The 21,814-nt window shown below is 43.2% G+C and overlaps 1 protein-coding gene across 1 annotated transcript in view; it reads right to left on the reverse strand.

Moving 5' to 3' along the window:
• Positions 1 to 834: 834 nt before the first annotated feature.
• LOC138666993 (zinc finger protein 585A-like) overlaps positions 835 to 21,814 on the reverse strand; it is a 166,182-nt gene continuing 145,202 nt past the window's right edge. Inside the window, exon 8 of the mRNA XM_069755205.1 lies at positions 835 to 2,145. Within this exon, the coding sequence (XP_069611306.1) occupies positions 1,046 to 2,145 (1,100 nt within the window). The 3' untranslated portion in view covers positions 835 to 1,045. The remainder of the gene's footprint in view (positions 2,146 to 21,814) is intronic.

Raw genomic sequence — 21,814 nt, forward strand, 5'->3', positions numbered from 1 at the left:
TTTCAGCCATATAGACCCCTCAAACTGACTTCAAATGTGAGGTGGTCCCTAAAAAAAATGGTTTTGTAAATTTCGTTGTAAAAATGACAAATCGCTGGTCGAATTTTAACCCTTATAACTTCCTAACAAAAAAAAATTTTGTTTCCAAAATTGTGCTGATGTAAAGTAAACATGTGGGAAATGTTATTTATTAACTATTTTGTGTCACATATCTCTCTGGTTTAACAGAATAAAAATTCAAAATGTGAAAATTGCGAAATTTTCAAAATTTTCGCCAAATTTCCGTGTTTATCACAAATAAATGCAGAATTTATTGACCTAAATTTACCACTAACATGAAGCCCAATATGTCACGAAAAAACAATCTCAGAACCGCTAGGATCCGTTGAAGCGTTCCTGAGTTATTACCTCATAAAGGGACACTGGTCAGAATTGCAAAAAACGGCAAGGTCTTTAAGGTCAAAATAGGCTGGGTCTTGAAGGGGTTAATGGAAATCTGACTTTTTTGCGATCACCGTTATTCGGTAAATAACAGCGATCACAAGACCAGAGACAGAAAAAAGCGATCCAAATCATGTTCTCTTGGGTCTCAGCTACCCCCGGTAGCTGAGACCTCGGAGATTTTCCGACGTCGGGGAGCACCATACACTTATTTCCGGCACTGAGGAATATGTACCCTTAACTTCCACCGTTAAAAGGCGTATCGGCAGTCGTTAAGGGGTTAATGAGACAAGCTGAGCTTTGGATGATGACTTCAGCACCTCATGTATAGCAGCATCTCTCCATTGTCATTATCAAATAGGATGGAAAAAGGTCAAACATTTTAAGCTGCAGTTGTAGTGTAAAATATTTTATACACATTGTTCATGTACAACATTATTAGTTGAATGCTAACTAGTTTTCAATAACAATTGGTCAAAGGTAATTGTGTACATTTTTAATAATCATGTACTGCTCTAAAGTGTTTTCTCTTTCTTTTGGACACTTTAACATGACCTGTATTTTTTCTTTTACATTTTGCCAATACAACAATTAAAGAAAATGGCTACTTTTTTGTGTGCGTTTTATGATGTGTAACAAGATGTGAAATAGTATTGAAACCTTTCCCACATTCTGAACATGAAAATGGTTTCTGACCTGTGTGAATTCTCTGATGCCTAATTAAAACTGATTTTTGTTTAAAAAGTTTTCCACATTCGGAACATAAAAATGTCTTGTTGTCTGTGTGACTTATCTGATGTTTAACAAGACTTGATTTATCTGTAAAACATTTCCCACATTCTGAACATGAAAATGGCTTTTCTCCCGTGTGACTTCTCTGATGTCTATTAAGAAGTGCTTTTTGGTTATAACATTTCCCACATTCTGAACACGCAAATGGCTTCTCTCCTGTATGAATTTTCTGATGTCTATTAAGAAGTGCTTCATGATTATAACATTTCCCACATTCTGAACATGAAAAAGACTTCTCTCCTGGGTGAATTCTCTGATGTCTATTAAGACATGCTTCATGGTTAAAACATTTCCCACATACTGAACATGAATATTGCTTCTGCCCTGTGTGAGTTCTCTGATGCCTAATCAAAACGGATTTTTTTAAAAATGTTTTCCCACATTCTGAACATGAAAAAGGCTTTTCACCTGTGTGAATTCTCTGATGTCTAATAAGGTTATGTTTTTGGTTAAAATATTTCCCACATTCTGAACATGAATATGGCTTCTGCCCCGTGTGAATTTTCTGATGCCGGATTAAAAGTGATTTTTTTTTTAAATATTTCCCACACTCGGAACATGAAAACGTCTGGTTGCCTGAGTGACTTAACTGATGTGAAACAAGACTTGTTTTATCTGTAAAACATTTGCTACATTCTAAACATGAAAAAGGCTTATCTCCTGTATGAATTTTCTGATGTGTAATAAGATGTGCTTTTTGGTTAAAACATTTCCCACATTCTGAACATGAAAAAGGCTTTTCTCCTGTGTGAATTCTCTGATGCCTATTAAGAAGTGCTTTTTGGGCAAAACATTTCCCACATTCTGAGCAAGAAAACATCTTATCGCCTCTGTGAATTCTCTGATGCTTAACAAGAGAATAGTTTGAATAATAACATTTCCCACATTCTGAACATAAAAAAGGCTTCTCCCCTGTGTGACTTCTCTGATGTACCAGAAGACTTGCTTTCCGACTAAAACATTTCTCACATTCTGAACATGAAAAAGGCTTTTCCCCTGTGTGAGTTCTCTGATGTATTACAAGCCTTGATTTAGTATTGAAACATTTCTCGCATTCTGAACATGAAAATGGCTTCCTCCTTCTTTGAGCTAATTCATGTTCAACAGCCCTTCTGTTACTTTTGTTTTTCATATTTGTCTTTGATGAAGCAGAAAAAAGGACCTTCTGAAAAGGATCAGATGACAGATGTTTACTGGGAAGGTCTTGAGGTATAGCTGGTATAATTACGTGTTCTTCACAAGTTTTTGGTGTGATGCCGAGATTATTTGCTGGAAAATCTAAAAATATCGGACATCCATCTGAGCTCTTGGTACGATCATCTGCCAAGAATAAAAAATATTTTATTATTTTTCAGTAACATTGCACTGGTATTATATATTTATATTATATATTATGTAGCATTTCCATTCAAACTGTAATACAATTCTATTATAGACAGACTTAGGCTACTTTCACACTAGCGTTTTTTTAAATCCGTCACTATGCGTCGTTTTGCAGAAAAAACGCATCCTGCAAAAGTGCTTGCAGGATGTGTTTTTCCCCATAGACTTCTATTGACGACGCTTTTGCGACGGATTGGCACACTTCACATCCGTGTTGCGACGGATGCGTCGTGCTTTGGCGGACCGTCGGGAGAAAAAAATCCTACATGTAACGTTTTTTTCTCCTGACGGACCGCTTTTTCCGACCGCGCATGCGCGGCCGGAACTCCGCCCCCACCTCCCCGCACCTTACAATGGGGCAGCGGATGCGCCGGAAAAATGCATCCGCTGCCTCCATTGTGCAATGCAGCAAACGCTAGCGTCGGAATCTCTCCCCGACGCATTGCGACGGGGAGATTCCGACGCTAGTGTGAAAGGAGCCTAAGACAACAGACAACAAAAGAGGGACTAATAGTTTATAGTGTTTGACCACCACGTTGTGTCATTTCAAAATGTTACTTCTATATTATAGCCATCTTCAGGGTTCATGTTTCACTGTGTGCCATGAATCGGTTTCAGTTACGTGTTCACAGGAGACTCAAAAGTGATCTGTACTCAGTTGTATTAAGAGATTCCATTTCATACATTGTCTGACAAGTTAAAGCACTCTAATACAGAGCAAAGCACATTGGAGCAGAATAAGCACTCCGCATCTCACCAATGTCAGTGAGACCACAAAGATATCCCATCGCTGCAACGAATTTCTCAGGAGCAGACACTACTAATCCCACCAATTGTCAGGACAGTCACACAAGTGACTTACGGTACAAATGATAAACAAGGCAATGGCTACTATTGCTACTAGGCAGGTTATTGGGCTCTTCCACAGTGAACGTATAGTATATACACAGTAACACATCTGATTCCACTCTTGACCAGCAACTGTCCAGGGACAGGGTGTTATAAAGTCATATTAAGGCATTTGGAACATGTGTGCGACAGATCGGTATGATTGATCTGTGGAGAGTAAGACACGTTGGGGAGAGGGGACACTCTTGCTACTCACCGGCTCATGATGCGCTATCTAGAATAGACATGGCTCTCGGGAATAACATGTTTGACACTTTGGTGGGGGAAGTAAGGTATTTGCCGTGGGCGTTCTCGGATCATAATCCGTTGGAGGTGGAGTTGAGGCCGGTGGGGACATGGGCGCGACAAAGGGGAGAGTGGAAAATTCATCCTAACTGGTTGCATAGTGTGAGCTTGGAGACCATACAGCGAGAGGTAGAGGAGTTCTTTGAGATTAACGAGGGTAGTGTGGATATACTTACCATTTGGGAGGCTATGAAGGCATTTTTGAGTGGGCTGCTGTTTAGGGATATTAGTAGATGTAAACGTCGGTCAATGCAGGTGAAGAATGACGCGAGGGAAAGGCTGAGAATTGCTGAAAATGATTTGATTACACTGGGTATTCCTGAGGCTGGAAAAAGGCTAAAAGAAGCCCAGAACCGCATGGATAAAATTCTAGTGGAGAGGGCAGAGAGGAAGAGAGAGTTCCAACATCTGGTGTTTTACTACGAGGGGGAGGTAGTTGGACATATGTTGTCATTGGTGGCTTCTGCTCAGAGGAGTACACCATTCATGCATTCATTGGAACTTGACAATGATATGAAAGTATCGGAGACCTCTGAGATCTTAAGGGTCTTTATGGAATTCTACACGGATCTGTACTCCTCTGGTGTGGTCCCATTGGAGGGAGACAATTTGGCATTTTTAGAGGGCATCGCCTTGCCTAGACTGAGTGAGGAGGATAGGGAAAGTTTGGAGGGCCCTATTACTGATGAAGAACTAAGTCGGGCTTTAAGGGCAATGGCAAGAAGGTAGGGTGCCAGGAGTAGATGGGCTACCAGCCGAAATATATAAAGAGATGGAAGAGGTGTTATTACCCAGATTAAGAGTGGTTTTGGAGGAGGCCAAGCTTAAGGGAACCTTGCCAGCTTCCATGAGGGAAGCCATAATAGTAGTAATTCCAAAGGAAGATAAAGATCTGCGACGGCCTGAATCGTATCGCCTAATCTCTCTACTTACTACAGATGTTAAGCTTCTGGCTGGGGTGTTAGCGGCCCGATTAACAGGTGTTGTTTCTAAATTAATTCTTCCAGATCTGTCTGGGTTTATGCCTGATAGGTCTACGGTAGTGAATCTAAGAACACTCTTTTTGAATTTACAACTGGGGGCTGATAACGGTGGGCATAGAGTTATTGCTTCTTTAGATGCCCATAAGGCATTCGATAGTGTGGAATGGGGGTACTTGTGGCAGGTATTACACTGTTTTGGCTTTGGCCCACATTTTGTGTCTTGGGTTCAGCTGTTATATGAGCAACCATCAGCTAGAGTGAGAGTGAATGGCGAGCTTTCTCACACGATACAGCTGCATAGAGGAACGAGACAGGGGTGTCCACTCTCCCCTCTTTTGTTTGTTCTGGCCGTGGAACCATTGGCCGCCAAAATTCGACAGTCCACCGAGGTTTTAGGGTTTAAATATGGGTCGATAGAAGAGAAGATAGCGCTTTACGCTGACGATATACTGCCGTTTCTGGGAGACCCGCATGACTCATTGAGCAGTGCTATGCGGCTCATCAAAGGATTTGGTTCTCTATCAGGACTAAAAATAAACTGTAATAAATCAATTTTATTCATGGTGGATGATGTGGGGGTGAGCTGGGTGATTCTACGGAAGGGGGTAGACTTACAATAGCAGACCAATTCAAAAATCTGGGGATACTAATCTCTTTGCCGATTACAAATTACTTGCATAAGAATCTGACACTGATACTGGAAACTCTTAAGGCTAAGGTAGGGGCTTGGTCTAAGCTGCATTTGTCTGTTGTAGGTCGAGTTAATCTTATCAAAATGATTCTGATGCCTAAAATATTGTATGTTGTTCATACAATATTCAATTGTTCAATCCCCACAGTTTTAAGCGTACCCTAAAAACTCATTTGTTCAGACTGGCCTACCGCCTTAATGCATTAACCTAACGATCCCTGTGTGGCCTATTTATAAAAAAAAAAAAAAACAATCAGGTTCCTCGCATCATGTTCTCATTCACTTTATGCAGTTAATAGCCCTCTGTGTCTGTACTGCTACATACTTAGGCAGTTAACTGGTTCATGCAGCTTTACATGAACACCCGAGCCTTACACTATGGCCGGTCGGAATAACTAAAGCAATTGTTACCATCCACCTCTCGTGTCTCCCCTTTTCCTCATAGTCTGTAAGCTTGCGAGCAGGGCCCTCATTCCTGGTATTTGTTTTGAACTGTATTTCTGTTATGCTGTAATGTCTATTGTCTGTACAAGTCCCCTCTATAATTTGTAAAGCGCTGCGGAATATGTTGGCGCTATATAAATAAAAATTATTATTATTATAACTCACCTATCTGGATACCACGTGGGAAATTCAAGCTGATCAACTCATTATTTAGAAGTTTGGTGTGGGGGAGACAGCACCCACGAATTAGGTTGGAGACGCTTCAGCGGCCTAAAGATGCGGGGGTCTGGCCTTGCCTAATCCTGAGATATATTTCCTTGCGGCCCAATGTCAACATTTAAAGGGCTGGGAGCAGGCAACGTCTGCCAACGGGGTACAACTCTTAATAGAAAAGATTACCAAAAGAAGTCCGGCGGTACAGTGTTTAGAGGATGGCTCCCTTGGAAAAATATATCCAACATTGCTTTTGATATATAAAATATGGGGAAGAGTCAAACATATTCGTGGGGTCACTTGTCTTACCAGGTTTTCTCCACTATGGTTTAATAATAATTTACCAGAATTTTTGGCAATGGGATGTATATCAGGATGGCAGGCTAAAGGGATTTGATATGTTTATCAGATTTTAGAGCGACTGGAGTTGAAGTCCTTTTCCCAGCTGCAGTCTGAGTATGGCCTCGAGACATCCAGGGTTATCAATATGCACAAGTTCGACATGCCTTTGTGGCTCAGAATAGGGGGATTGCCTCAAAATCCAAAGTGACTTATTGGAATATATCTGCGGAGCGGGGACATCGAGGGGTGTTATCTCTTCCTTATATAAGGACTTACTCCATACTTACTTATTGGGATATCCGTTTGGGGCGAGGGCTAAATAGGAAAGAGTTGGGTCGCTTGGAGGATGAAACATGGGAATCTGTTTTAGAATGGGTACCAAAGCTATCAATGAATGAGCCGTATAGACTTTCTCAGCTTTATGTTATACACAGAGTATATAGGTCTCCTGATGTTCTACATAGAGCTGGGTTTAGACCCTATTCGGAATGCCCTAGGTGTAGGAATAATAATGCTGGAATGTTCCACATGCTCTGGTCGTGTCCGAGGTTGACTGTTTTTTGGTTAGTGGTTCTCAGCCGGATAGAAGGGGCGTATAGATGTGTAATTTCAAGGGAACCAGTGGTGTGCGTGCTGGGATATGTGGATGAGATAATTGTAGATAATACGTTGAAAATAGCAATCGCTAGACTGCTATACATGGCTCGGAAGGTCATAGCAAGAAATTGGATGAAAGAGGAGCCTCCCTCGAGGGGAGAATACATGAAGTATGTGGGGAATGTCATAGCCTTAGAAAAGGGAGTATATCAGAAAAGAGGGAAAATGGTTTTGTATGACAAATTGTGGACGCCTTGGTTGGAATTGGGTTAGGAGATTAAGGGAAAATAGGCCCGAGGAGGTTTTGCCTATAAAATAATTGAATTTATATTCTTAGTGAAGGACATTATATTATACTAAAGTATATATAATGCTACAAGACATGTTAAAAGAAGGACGTGAGCTGTCTAAGTGGGAAAGGGGGGAGTGATGGGGATGAAGGGGGTGGTGGAATGGGTAAAGGGGGGGTTAATGCTGGGGGGGGGGGGAATTGAAAAACACATGTATTATTGCTAAATATTTATTGCATTTTATAATAAATAAAAATCTATTTGATTAAAAAAAAAAAAGTGTATATGCCACTGTACCATTTCTGTGAAGGCAAACAGAGGCGAGAGCCATTTAGGGGATGTGTCAAATTCACTAAGTGTCACCTAATGAATTCAATATATCTTACCCCACTGCACCCCCCCAAAAATTGAACATCTAGGTATAATTAGTCTACAACCAGGGACTCAATAGAACTTGTGACTTCTCGGCATTTAGTGGTCACTACTCACCTGTGCTGTTATCTATAGGAATCTCCTCTTTACACCGCTCTTCACCCCTCACATATGTCTCTGTAGTATTAATATGGGGCAGATCTTCACCCTAAAAAAAAAAAAATTGTAAGTCAGTCAGATGAAGATGTTGGTGAAATGATTTTGAAAAACATTGATAAAAGAAAGTACAACCTGTTCTTTCCTTTTTCAAACCAGCAGTCTCGATAACAAGAACATTTTGAGAAGATCCAGACAACATCTAATGTCTATGATCAGCTTTATCCTGACATCTCCACCAGATATAAAACATACACTGAATGGCCACATTACTAGAGACACCCATCTAGTAGCACATTGGGCATACATTAGTATTCACAATGGCAGTCATTAATAGCGTTAGTTTCCACTAGGTGCTGAGATTGTGCCCCAGGAATTCCCGGCCCATGCCAACAGTAAAGGTTCTTGCAGTTGCTGCACATTAGCTGGAGGTGCTGAGATTCTCTGAACAACCAATTCCACCTCATCCCAGAGATGCTTTACAGGGTTAAGATCTGAGAATTGCGAAGGCGGGAAAGTAAGGAAAACTCACGATCACGTACCTAGTGGAAAAAGCTGGTACCCCTGAATAGAATTGCTGCATGACTCATTGTAATCCACTTTATGTAATTTGACACAGAGGATCTGCAGCTGTTTTCCTTGTGTTGTACAATACCATGTAAACCCATGGAAAATAAAATCCGCAGTGCACATGATGCGGAAAAAAATGCGCGGAAACGCAGCGGTGCTTTTTCCGCAGCATGTCAATTCTTTGTGCAGATTCTTCAGCAGTTTACACCTGCTCCACAATAGGAATCCGCACAAAAACCGCAGTAATTCCGCAGTGCGGTTTACCTGCAGATTTACCAAAATCAGTGCGGAAAAATCCGCACACCATTCCGCAGCGTGTGCACATAGCGTTACGCTGACTCACGGTCATGTGTCTAATTGAAGGTCCAAGATTCCAGCACTCAATCAGGTGAATATATTTACAACATGAACAAAGTGTACAAAACGTTTCGGTCGTTAAACACTAAATGGTTCAATAAGATTCAAAACATCTAGTACATGCGTATCCAGCTCTTTTTGCTTCAAGCAAAAGCTTGTGCCTAGGGAGAGAGAGCCTATTGTAGTCCGCAGGGTTGAAATTCCTGTCGCTGTAGAGACCAGAAAACAAAAACGTTTTGTACACTTTCTTCATGTTATAAATAAATTCACCTGATTGAGTGCCGGACTTTCTATCGGTAACGTGTTGGGACTCAATCCATGCACCTACAAACAAGGAATGCCATTTTTTCTCTGTAGCGTGTGTCTAATTTGTTTCAGATGTGAGTGTGTCAGTGTGTCTAATACATTTTCGATTCAGTGTCTAATACTGGTGGATAAAATAAGACTGAACACAAGACCTTCACAGCTTCTACTGTTGTGAATTCTGTGGCAGAGCTCCCTCCTGTGGTCACAAGTGGTACTTCGGCTGATTCTCTCTGGGAGCTTCCGTTTGTGGAGGAGAGTGGTGCTGCGGCTTCTGAGTTTCCTCCCTCAGGTGATCTGGTGAGGTCGTTAGGTGCTTCTCTACTTAACTCCACCTAATGCTTTGATCCATGCTTCCTGTCAATGTTCCAGTGTTGGACTTGTTTTTCCCTGGATCATTCCTGTGGCCTGCTGCTCTGCATAGCTAAGTTCTTCTTGCTATTTGTTTGCTATTTTTTCTGTCCAGCTTGTCTAATTGTTTTGCTGGAAGCTCTGGGACGCAAAGGGTGTACCTCCGTGCCGTTAGTTCGGTACGGAGGGTCTTTTTGCCCCCTTTGCGTGGTTTTCTTTAGGGTTTTGTGTAGACTGCAAAGTTATCTTTCCTATCCTCGCTCTGTTAAGAAAGTCGGGCCTCACTTTGCTGAATCTATTTCATCCCTACGTTTGTCTTTTCATCTTAACTCACAGTCATTATATGTGGGGGGCTGCCTTTTCCTTTGGGGTATTTCTCTGAGGCAAGGTACGCTTATTTTCTATCTTCAGGCTAGTTAGTTTCTCAGGCTGTGCCGAGTTGCATAGGCAGAGTTGGGCGCAATCCACGGCTGCCTCTAGTGTTGTTTGGAGAGGATTAGGGATTGCGGTCTGCAGAGTTCCCACGTCTCAGAGCTCGTTCTATTATTTTGGGTTATTGTCAGATCACTGTATGTGCTCTGACCGCTATGTCCATTGTGAGACTGAATTGCCTATCACAACAGTACAGGAAGCCAAAAGTGCTAATGATTCTCAATAGAGGGAAAAAAGAAGTTCTGAGACCATTTTTTTTTCTTTGCACTGTGTTTTGCCTTTTTTTTCCCCTAGACATTTGGGTGGTTCAGGACACAGGTGTAGCAATGGACATTAAAGGTCTGTCTTCATGTGTGGATCAGCTCACGGCAAGAGTTCAAAATATTCAAGATTTTGTAGTTCAGAATTCTTTGTTAGAACCGAGAATTCCTATTCCAGATTTGTTTTTTGGAGATAGAACTAAATTTCTGAGTTTCAAAAATAATTGTAAACTATTTCTGGCTTTGAAACCTCGCTCCTCTGGTGACCCAGTTCAACAGGTTAGGATCGTCATTTCTTTTTTGCGTGGCGACCCTCAGGACTGGGCATTTTCTCTTGCGTCAGGAGATCCTGCATTAAGTAATATCGATGCGTTTTTCCTGGCGCTTGGATTGCTGTACGATGAGCCTAATTCAGTGGATCAGGCAGAAAAAAATTTGCTGGCTCTTTGTCAGGCTCAGGATGAGATAGAGGTATATTGCCAGAAATTTAGAAAGTGGTCCGTGCTCACTCAATGGAATGAATCTGCGCTGGCAGCTATATTCAGAAAGGGTCTCTCTGAAGCCCTTAAGGATGTCATGGTGGGATTTCCTATGCCTGCTGGTTTGAATGAGTCTATGTCTTTGGCCATTCAGATCGGTCGACGCTTGCGTGAGCGTAAATCTGTGCACCATTTGGCGGTATTACCTGAGATTAAACCTGAGCCTATGCAGTGCGATAGGACTATGACCAGAGTTGAACGACAAGAACAAAGACGTCTGAATGGGCTGTGTTTCTACTGTGGTGATTCCACTCATGCTATCTCTGATTGTCCTAAGCGCACTAAGCGGTTCGCTAGGTCTGCCACCATTGGTACAGTACAGTCAAAATTTCTTCTGTCCGTTACCTTGATCTGCTCTTTGTCATCGTATTCTGTCATGGCGTTTGTGGATTCAGGCGCTGCCCTGAATTTGATGGACTTGGAATATGCTAAGCGTTGTGGGTTTTTCTTGGAGCCCTTGCAGTGTCCTATTCCATTGAGAGGAATTGATGCTACGCCTTTGGCCAAGAATAAGCCTCAATACTGGACCCAGCTGACCATGTGCATGGCTCCTGCACATCAGGAGGTTATTCGCTTTCTGGTGTTGCATAATCTGCATGATGTGGTCGTGTTGGGGTTGCCATGGCTACAAGCCCATAATCCAGTATTGGATTGGAAATCCATGTCGGTGTCCAGCTGGGGTTGTCAGGGGGTACATGGTGATGTTCCATTTCTGTCAATTTCGTCATCCACCCCTTCTGAGGTTCCAGACTTCTTGTCTGATTACCGGGATGTATTTGATGAGCCCAAGTCCGATGCCCTACCTCCGCATAGGGATTGTGATTGTGCTATCAATTTGATTCCTGGTAGTAAATTCCCAAAAGGCCGATTGTTTAATTTGTCCGTGCCTGAGCACACCGCTATGCGCAGTTATGTGAAGGAATCCCTGGAGAAGGGGCATATTCGCCCGTCATCGTCGCAATTAGGAGCAGGGTTCTTTTTTGTAGCCAAGAAGGATGGTTCGCTGAGACCTTGTATAGATTACCGCCTTCTTAATAAGATCACTGTTAAATTTCAGTACCCCTTGCCATTGTTATCTGATTTGTTTGCTCGGATTAAGGGGGCTAGTTGGTTCACCAAGATAGATCTTCGTGGTGCGTATAATCTGGTGCGAATCAGGCGAGGCGATGAATGGAAAACTGCATTTAATACGCCCGAGGGTCATTTTGAGTATCTAGTGATGCCATTCGGACTTACCAATGCTCCATCAGTGTTTCAGTCCTTTATGCATGACATCTTCCGAGAGTACTTGGATAAATTCCTGATTGTGTACTTGGATGACATTTTGATCTTCTCAGATGATTGGGAGTCTCATGTGAAGCAGGTCAGAACGGTTTTTCAGGTCCTGCGTGCTAATTCTTTGTTTGTGAAGGGATCAAAGTGTCTCTTTGGTGTGCAGAAGGTTTCATTTTTGGGGTTCATCTTTTCCCCTTCTACTATCGAGATGGATCCTGTTAAGGTCCAAGCCATCCATGATTGGACTCAGCCGACATCTCTGAAAAGTCTGCAAAAGTTCCTGGGCTTTGCTAATTTTTATCGTCGCTTCATCTGCAATTTTTCTAGTATTGCCAAACCATTGACCGATTTGACCAAGAAGGGTGCTGATTTGGTCAATTGGTCTTCTGCTGCTGTGGAAGCTTTTCAAGAGTTGAAGCGTCGTTTTTCTTCTGCCCCTGTGTTGTGTCAGCCAGATGTTTCTCTTCCGTTCCAGGTCGAGGTTGATGCTTCTGAGATTGGAGCAGGGGCTGTTTTGTCGCAGAGAGGTTCTGATTGTTCAGTGATGAAACCATGCGCTTTTTTTTCCAGGAAGTTTTCGCCTACTGAGCGAAATTATGATGTGGGCAACCGAGAGTTGCTGGCCATGAAGTGGGCATTCGAGGAGTGGCGTCATTGGCTTGAAGGAGCTAAGCATCGCGTGGTGGTATTGACTGATCATAAGAACTTGACTTATCTCGAGTCTGCTAAGCGTTTGAATCCTAGACAGGCTCGTTGGTCGCCGTTTTTTGCCCGTTTTGACTTTGTGATTTCGTACCTTCCGGGCTCTAAAAATGTGAAGGCAGATGCTCTGTCTAGGAGTTTTGTGCCCGACTCTCGGGGTTTATCTGAGCCGGCGGGTATCCTCAAGGAAGGAGTAATTGTGTATGCCATCTCCCCTGATTTGCGGCGGGTGCTGCAAAAATTTCAGGCTAATAAAACTGATCGTTGTCCAGCGGAGAAACTGTTTGTCCCTGATAGGTGGACGAATAAAGTTATCTCTGAGGTTCATTGTTCGGTGTTGGCTGGTCATCCTGGAATCTTTGGTACCAGAGAGTTAGTGGCTAGATCCTTTTGGTGGCCATCTCTGTCGCGGGATGTGCGTACTTTTGTGCAGTCCTGTGGGATTTGTGCTCGGGCTAAGCCCTGCTGTTCTCGTGCCAGTGGGTTGCTTTTGCCCTTGCCGGTCCCGAAGAGGCCTTGGACACATATCTCTATGGATTTTATTTCAGATCTTCCCGTTTCTCAAAAGATGTCAGTCATTTGGGTGGTCTGTGATCGCTTTTCTAAGATGGTCCATCTGGTACCCTTGTCTAAATTGCCTTCCTCCTCTGATTTGGTGCCATTGTTCTTCCAGCATGTGGTTCGTTTGCATGGCATTCCAGAGAATATCGTTTCTGACAGAGGTTCCCAGTTTGTTTCGAGGTTTTGGCGAGCCTTTTGTGGTAGGATGGGCATTGACTTGTCTTTTTCCTCAGCTTTCCATCCTCAGACTAATGGCCAGACCGAACGAACCAATCAGACCTTGGAAACCAATCTGAGATGCTTTGTTTCTGCCGATCAGGATGACTGGGTGTCCTTTTTGCCTTTGGCTGAGTTCGCCCTTAATAATCGGGCCAGCTCGGCTACCTTGGTTTCGCCATTTTTCTGCAATTCTGGGTTCCATCCTCGTTTTCTCTTCAGGACAGGTTGAGTCATCGGACTGTCCTGGTGTGGATACTGTGGTGGACAGGTTGCAGCAGATTTGGACTCATGTAGTGGACAATTTGACCTTGTCCCAGGAGAAGGCTCAACGTTTCGCTAATCGCAGACGCCGTGTGGGTCCCCGACTTCATGTTGGGGATCTGGTTTGGTTATCTTTTCGTCATATTCCTATGAAGGTTTCCTCTCCTAAGTTTAAACCTCGTTTCATTGGTCCGTATAGGATTTCTGAGGTTCTTAATCCTGTGTCTTTTCGTCTGACCCTCCCAGATTCTTTTTCCATACATAACGTATTCCATAGGTCATTGTTGCGGAGATACGTGGCACCTATGGTTCCATCTGTTGACCCTCCTGCCCCGGTTTTGGTGGAGGGGGAATTGGAGTATATTGTGGAGAAGATTTTGGATTCTCGTGTTTCAAGACGGAAACTCCAGTATCTGGTTAAATGGAAGGGTTATGCTCAGGAAGATAATTCCTGGGTTTTTGCCTCTGATGTCCATGCTCCCGATCTTGTTCGTGCCTTTCATGTGGCTCATCCTGGTCTGCCTGGGGGCTCTGGTGAGGGTTCGGTGACCCCTCCTCAAGGGGGGGGGGTACTGTTGTGAATTCTGTGGCAGAGCTCCCTCCTGTGGTCACAAGTGGTACTTCGGCTGATTCTCTCTGGGAGCTTCCGTTTGTGGAGGAGAGTGGTGCTGCGGCTTCTGAGTTTCCTCCCTCAGGTGATCTGGTGAGGTCTTTAGGTGCTTCTCTACTTAACTCCACCTAATGCTTTGATCCATGCTTCCTGTCTATGTTCCAGTGTTGGACTTGTTTTTCCCTGGATCATTCCTGTGGCCTGCTGCTCTGCATAGCTAAGTTCTTCTTGCTATTTGTTTGCTATTTTTTCTGTCCAGCTTGTCTAATTACATAGTAACATAGTAACATAGTTAGTAAGGCCGAAAAAAGACATTTGTCCATCCAGTTCAGCCTATATTCCATCATAATAAATCCCCAGATCTACGTCCTTCTACAGAACCTAATTGTATGATACAATATTGTTCTGCTCCAGGAAGACATCCAGGCCTCTCTTGAACCCCTCGACTGAGTTCGCCATCACCACCTCCTCAGGCAAGCAATTCCAGATTCTCACTGCCCTAACAGTAAAGAATCCTCTTCTATGTTGGTGGAAAAACCTTCTGTCCTCCAGACGCAAAGAATGCCCCCTTGTGCCCGTCACCTTCCTTGGTATAAACAGATCCTCAGCGAGATATTTGTATTGTCCCCTTATATACTTATACATGGTTATTAGATCGCCCCTCAGTCGTCTTTTTTCTAGACTAAATAATCCTAATTTCGCTAATCTATCTGGGTATTGTAGTTCTCCCATCCCCTTTATTAATTTTGTTGCCCTCCTTTGTACTCTCTCTAGTTCCATTATATCCTTCATGAGCACCGGTGCCCAAAACTGGACACAGTACTCCATGTGCGGTCTAACTAGGGATTTGTACAGAGGCAGTATAATGCTCTCATCATGTGTATCCAGACCTCTTTTAATGCACCCCATGATCCTGTTTGCCTTGGCAGCTGCTGCCTGGCACTGGCTGCTCCAGGTAAGTTTATCATTAACTAGGATCCCCAAGTCCTTCTCCCTGTCAGATTTACCCAGTGGTTTCCCATTCAGTGTGTAATGGTGATATTGATTCCTTCTTCCCATGTGTATAACCTTACATTTATCATTGTTAAACCTCATCTGCCACCTTTCAGCCCAAGTTTCCAACTTATCCAGATCCATCTGTAGCAGAATACTATCTTCTCTTGTATTAACTGCTTTACATAGTTTTGTATCATCTGCAAATATCGATATTTTACTGTGTAAACCTTCTACCAGATCATTAATGAATATGTTGAAGAGAACAGGTCCCAATACTGACCCCTGCGGTACCCCACTGGTCACAGCGACCCAGTTAGAGACTATACCATTTATAACCACCCTCTGCTTTCTATCACTAAGCCAGTTACTAACCCATTTACACACAATTTCCCCCAGACCAAGCATTCTCATTTTGTGTACCAACCTCTTGTGCGGCACGGTATCAAACGCTTTGGAAAAATCAAGATATACCACGTCCAATGACTCACCGTGGTCCAGCCTATAGCTTACCTCTTCATAAAAACTGATTAGATTGGTTTGACAGGAGCGATTTCTCATAAACCCATGCTGATATGGAGTTAAACAGTTATTCTCATTGAGATAATCCAGAATAACATCCCTCAGAAACCCTTCAAATATTTTACCAACAATAGAGGTTAGACTTACTGGCCTATAATTTCCAGGTTCACTTTTGGAGCCCTTTTTGAATATTGGCACCACATTTGCTATGCGCCAATCCTGCGGAACAGAACCTGTCGCTATAGAGTCCCTAAAAATAAGAAATAATGGTTTATCTATTACATTACTTAGTTCTCTTAGTACTCGTGGGTGTATGCCATCCGGACCCGGAGATTTATCTATTTTAATCTTATTTAGCCGGTTTCGCACCTCTTCTTGGGTTAGATTGGTGACCCTTAATATAGGGTTTTCATTGTTTCTTGGGATTTCACCTAGCATTTCATTTTCCACCGTGAATACCGTGGAGAAGAAGGTGTTTAATATGTTAGCTTTTTCCTCGTCATCTACAACCATTCTTTCCTCACTATTTTTTAAGGGGCCTACATTTTCAGTTTTTATTCTTTTACTATTGATATAGTTGAAGAACAGTTTGGGATTAGTTTTACTCTCCTTAGCAATGTGCTTCTCTGTTTCCTTTTTGGCAGCTTTAATTAGTTTTTTAGATAAAGTATTTTTCTCCCTATAGTTTTTTAGAGCTTCAATGGTGCCATCCTGCTTTAGTAGTGCAAATGCTTTCTTTTTACTGTTAATTGCCTGTCTTACTTCTTTGTTTAGCCACATTGGGTTTTTCCTATTTCTAGTCCTTTTATTCCCACAAGGTATAAACCGCTTACACTGCCTATTTAGGATGTTCTTAAACATTTCCCATTTATTATCTGTATTATTAGTTCTGAGGATATTGTCCCAGTCTACCAGATTAAGGGCATCTCTAAGCTGGTCAAACTTTGCCTTCCTAAAGTTCAGTGTTTTTGTGACTCCCTGACAAGTCCCCCTAGTGAAAGACAGGTGAAACTGTACAATATTGTGGTCGCTATTTCCTAGATGCCCGACCACCTGCAGATTTGTTATTCTGTCAGGTCTATTAGATAGTATTAGGTCTAAAAGTGCTGCTCCTCTGGTTGGATTCTGCACCAATTGTGAAAGATAATTTTTCTTGGTTATGAGCAGAAACCTGTTGCCTTTATGGGTTTCACAGGTTTCTGTTTCCCAGTTAATATCCGGGTAGTTAAAGTCCCCCATAACCAGGACCTCATTATGGGTTGCAGCTTCATCTATCTGCTTTAGAAGTAGACTTTCCATGGTTTCTGTTATATTTGGGGGTTTGTAACAGACCCCAATGAGAATTTTGTTACCATTTTTCCCTCCATGAATTTCGACCCATATGGACTCGACACCCTCATTTCCTTCGCTAATATCCTCCCTTAAAGTGGACTTTAGACAAGACTTTACATAGAGACAAACCCCTCCTCCTCTCCGATTTTTACGATCCTTTCTAAACAGACTGTAACCCTGTAAGTTAACTGCCCAGTCATAGCTTTCATCTAACCATGTCTCGGTTATTCCCACTATGTCAAAGTTACCTGTAGATATTTCTGCTTCTAGTTCTTCCATCTTGTTTGTCAGGCTTCTGGCGTTTGCAAGCATGCAGTTTAGAGGATTTTGTTTTGTTCCAATCTCCTCGCTGTGGATTGTTTTAGAAATGTTCTTACCTCCCTTCTGAGTATGTTTTCCTGGATCTTCTTTGTTCAAGTCTAATGTTTTTCTTCCCGTCCCCTCTTCTTCTAGTTTAATTGTTTCGCTGGAAGCTCTGGGACGCAAAGGGTGTACCTCCGTGCCGTTAGTTCGGTACGGAGGGTCTTTTTGCCCCCTTTGCGTGGTTTTCTTTAGGGTTTTGTGTAGACCGCAAAGTTATCTTTCCTATCCTCGCTCTGTTAAGAAAGTCGGGCCTCACTTTGCTGAATCTATTTCATCCCTACGTTTGTCTTTTCATCTTAACTCACAGTCATTATATGTGGGGGGCTGCCTTTTCCTTTGGGGTATTTCTCTGAGGCAAGGTAGGCTTATTTTCTATCTTCAGGCTAGTTAGTTTCTTAGGCTGTGCCGAGTTGCATAGGCAGAGTTAGGCGCAATCCACGGCTGCCTCTAGTGTTGTTTGGAGAGGATTAGGGATTGCGGTCTGCAGAGTTCCCACGTCTCAGAGCTCGTTCTATGATTTTGGGTTATTGTCAGATCACTGTATGTGCTCTGACCGCTATGTCCATTGTGATACTGAATTGCCTATCACAACATTCTACACATCATAGAGGAGATCTCATGATACCTTCTCTCCATCTACCTGATGATCCTGAGGAACATCGGGATCTTCTTGTTTACAGTCCTGTGGAAGAAGAGGACGGGGACATCTCTCTGGTGTTGTCCTCTCACTGGATAGACCTGGAGGAAACACATACAGGGACTGAATTCATTCTTTACATACAGATAATTATAGGCCGTGTGTATTTAACCCCTTTCTGCCATCAGACGGAATAGTACGTGCGAGGGCAGAACCCCCCCAGCTTTGATGTGGGCTCCGGCGCTGAGCCAGCATCAAAACCGGGATATGTCAGCTGTTTTGAACTGCTGACATGTACTCACAGTAGGCGCGGACGGAGTCACACTCCGCCCAAGCCTATTAACTAGTTAAATGCCGCTGTCAAACTGACAGCAGCATTTAACAAGCACTTCCGGCCATCCGTCCGGAAATACGCGCACCACTGACCCATCACATGATCGGGGGTCAGCGGTGCATCAGCATGACTACCAGAGGTCTCCTGAAGACCTATATGGTTGTTGATGCCAGACTGCTGTGAGCGCCTCCCTGTGGTCGGCACTCATAGTAATGCTATAATTCAGCTACATAGGAGCGATCTGAGCATCACTCCTATGTAGCAGAGCCGATCCGGCTATGTCAGCTTCTAGCCTCCCATGGAGGCTATTGAAGCCTAACAAAAGTAAAAAAAAAAAAATAAAAAAAATATGTTTTAAAAAAATATGAAAAAAAAAAAAAAATTATAAAAGTTTAAATCACCCCCTTTCGCCTCATTCAAAATAAAAATAAAATCAAACCTACACATTTTTGGTATCGCTGCATTCAGAATCGCCCGATCTATCAATAAAATAAAAAAGGATTAACCTGATCGCTCAACGGCGTAGTGAGAAAAAAATTCAAAACACCAGAATTAATTTTTTTTCGGTTGCTCCGACACTGCATTAAAATGCAAGAACGGGCGATCAAAAGATCGTACCTGCACAAAAATGGCACCATTAAAAACGTCAGCTAGGCACACAAAAAATAAGCCCTCAACCGACCCGAGATCCCGAAAAATGGGGACACTACGGGTCTCGGAAAATTGCGCAATTTTATTTTTATTTTATTTTTTTACCAAAGTTTGGAATTTTTCACCACTTAGATAAAAAAATGACCTAGACATGTTTGGTGTCTATGAACTCGTAATGTCCTGGAGAATCAGGTCAGTTTTAGCATTTAGTGAACCTAGCAAAAAAGCCAAACAAAAAACAAGTGTGGGATTGCACTTTGTTTTGCAATTTCACCGCAATTGGAATTTTTTTTCCTGTTTTTTAGTACATGACATGGTAAAACCAATGGTGTCGTTCAAAAGTACAACTCATCCCACAAAAAATAAGCTCTCACATGGCCACATTGACGGAAAAATCAAAAAAAAGTTAACGCTCTGGGAAGGTAGGGAGTGAAAGACGAAAACGCAAAGCCGAAAAAAGTTCCGGGGATTAAGTGGTCAATCCTGTCTATTACCTGGTGATGTGAGGGGCTGGGGAACCTCCATGATGACGTCCTGGTACAGATCTTTGTGTCCTTCTAAATACTCCCACTCCTCCATGGAAAAATAGACAGTGACGTCCTGACACCTTATAGGAACCTGACACATACAATGATACCGTCATCCACCGAATCCCTCCATAGTGTTACTTTATAATGTCCCAGCATTCCCAGCAGTGTTACCTCTCCAGTCAGCAGCTCAATCATCTTGTAGGTGAGTTCTAGGATCTTCTGGTCATTGATGTCCTCATGTATCAGGGGGTGAGGTGGAAGCCCTGTGATTGGGCTCAGGATTCTTCCCCATCCCTCAGACACAGGGGCCTGACAGCGCTCACTAGAGGTCTTCTTCACTACTGTGTAATCCTGGATATGGAGAGACACATTAATAAACCCCCCTACAGACATTTCCAGAGTCCTCACCTCTCCAGTTCTGTCCATCTGTTATTCCTATAGATAAGAATGATGTAATGTGATGTCATCAGAATCTCTCACCTCTCCAGTAAGCCGGAAGAGGATCTCTAGGGTGAGGTGTAATATCCTCTCCGCCATCTTGTCTCTGTCCCTATCCATCCTTGTAGGGTCACTCAGGAGAATTCTCTTATACTGAAGATCTCCACTGAGAGGATCCGATATTGTAGGGCCCTGAATGGGGAGAAGATGACGATGTAACATCATAAAGATCCCATGTAAGAAATCTCCAGAGCTGTTACAGGCTTCACATGATCACTACATCCAGTCATGGCCCCGTCCTGCCCCTGGTATAACACACAGTCCCATTATAGTCACATACAGAGATTTATCACAGAATATCTACAATCCAGCACCAAAAACACAAAACAAATCTAAAGGGAAACATGTAAAATATCTGTATCTTTATGGAATATATATATATATATATCTGTATATATCTGAGTGTATGTGTGTGTGTGTATGTGAATCAAGCCACGCCTTCTCCACGTGTCTAGAATTTAGTTGCTCTTGCGAGGCATGACATCAAGGGAAAGGGTAGAGCCTCATGGATTACACTGCTGTGCTCATAACAGGAAGTTGCTGTGCACGTGTGAGGGGAAGAGAGGAGTGAAGGTGAAAATGAGAGGAGTGAGGGGAAAATGAGAGGAGGGGAAAATGAGAGGAGTGAGGGGAAAATGAGAGGAGTGAGGGGAAAATCAGGTGTGAGTGGAAAATGAGATGAGGAGAAAATAGTGGAGTGGTGGGAAAATGAGAGGTGCGAGGGGGAAATGAGAGGTATGAGGGGGGAAAATGAGAGGTGTGAGGGGGGGGAAATGAGAGGTGTGAGGGGGGAAATGAGAGGTGTGAGGGGGGAAAATGAGAGGTGTGAGGGGGGAAAATGAGAGGTGTGAGGGGGGAAAATGAGGAGGTGTGAGGGGGGGAAATGAGGAGGCGTGAGGGGGGAAAATGAGGAGGCATGAGGGGGCAAATGAGGTGTGAGGGGGGAAAATGAGGAGGTGTGAGGGGGGAAAATGAGGAGGTGTGAGGGGGGAAAATGAGGAGGTGTGAGGGGGGAAAATGAGAGGTGTGAGGGGGAAAATGAGGTGTGAGGGGGAAAATGAGGAGGTGTGAGGGGGAAAATGAGGTGTGAAGGGGGAAAATGAGGTGTGAGGGGGAAAAATGAGGTGTGAGGGGGGAAAATGAGGTGTCAGGGGGAAAAATGAGAGGTGTGAGGGGGAAAATGAGGAGATGTGAGGGAGAAAATGAGGAGGTGTGAGGGGGAAAATGAGGATGTATGAGGGGGAAAATGAGGAGTGTGAGGTGCTGCTGGAGGAGGCGACTATAAAGGAAAAAAGCTGTGCTGCAGAAAAATACTGTGTATAAAGGAGGAGCGTGAGGTGCAGGAGGAGGCTGTCTAAAAAGAAGGAGCATGAGGTGCCGAAGGAATGAGGCCCCTTAACTGCTGCTGTTAAAAGTCGCATCGGCAGTCGCTAAGGAGTTAATATTGTGTTGAAAAACCAATTTTGCTTCAACAAAATGGCGCCGGTTGTGTTCCGAGTACCAGTGCGGGAGGGTTGCAATGTTCAACAGCGACAATTTCTGCAGTGGCAGTACTTGCAAGTAGTAGGGATCAATTTGCAATCTCCATGTTTTCCTCACGGTCAGCTTTACGTGGC

Source organism: Ranitomeya imitator, chromosome 2 (assembly GCF_032444005.1).
Source record: "Ranitomeya imitator isolate aRanImi1 chromosome 2, aRanImi1.pri, whole genome shotgun sequence".
NCBI classification, from domain to species: Eukaryota; Metazoa; Chordata; class Amphibia; order Anura; family Dendrobatidae; genus Ranitomeya; species Ranitomeya imitator.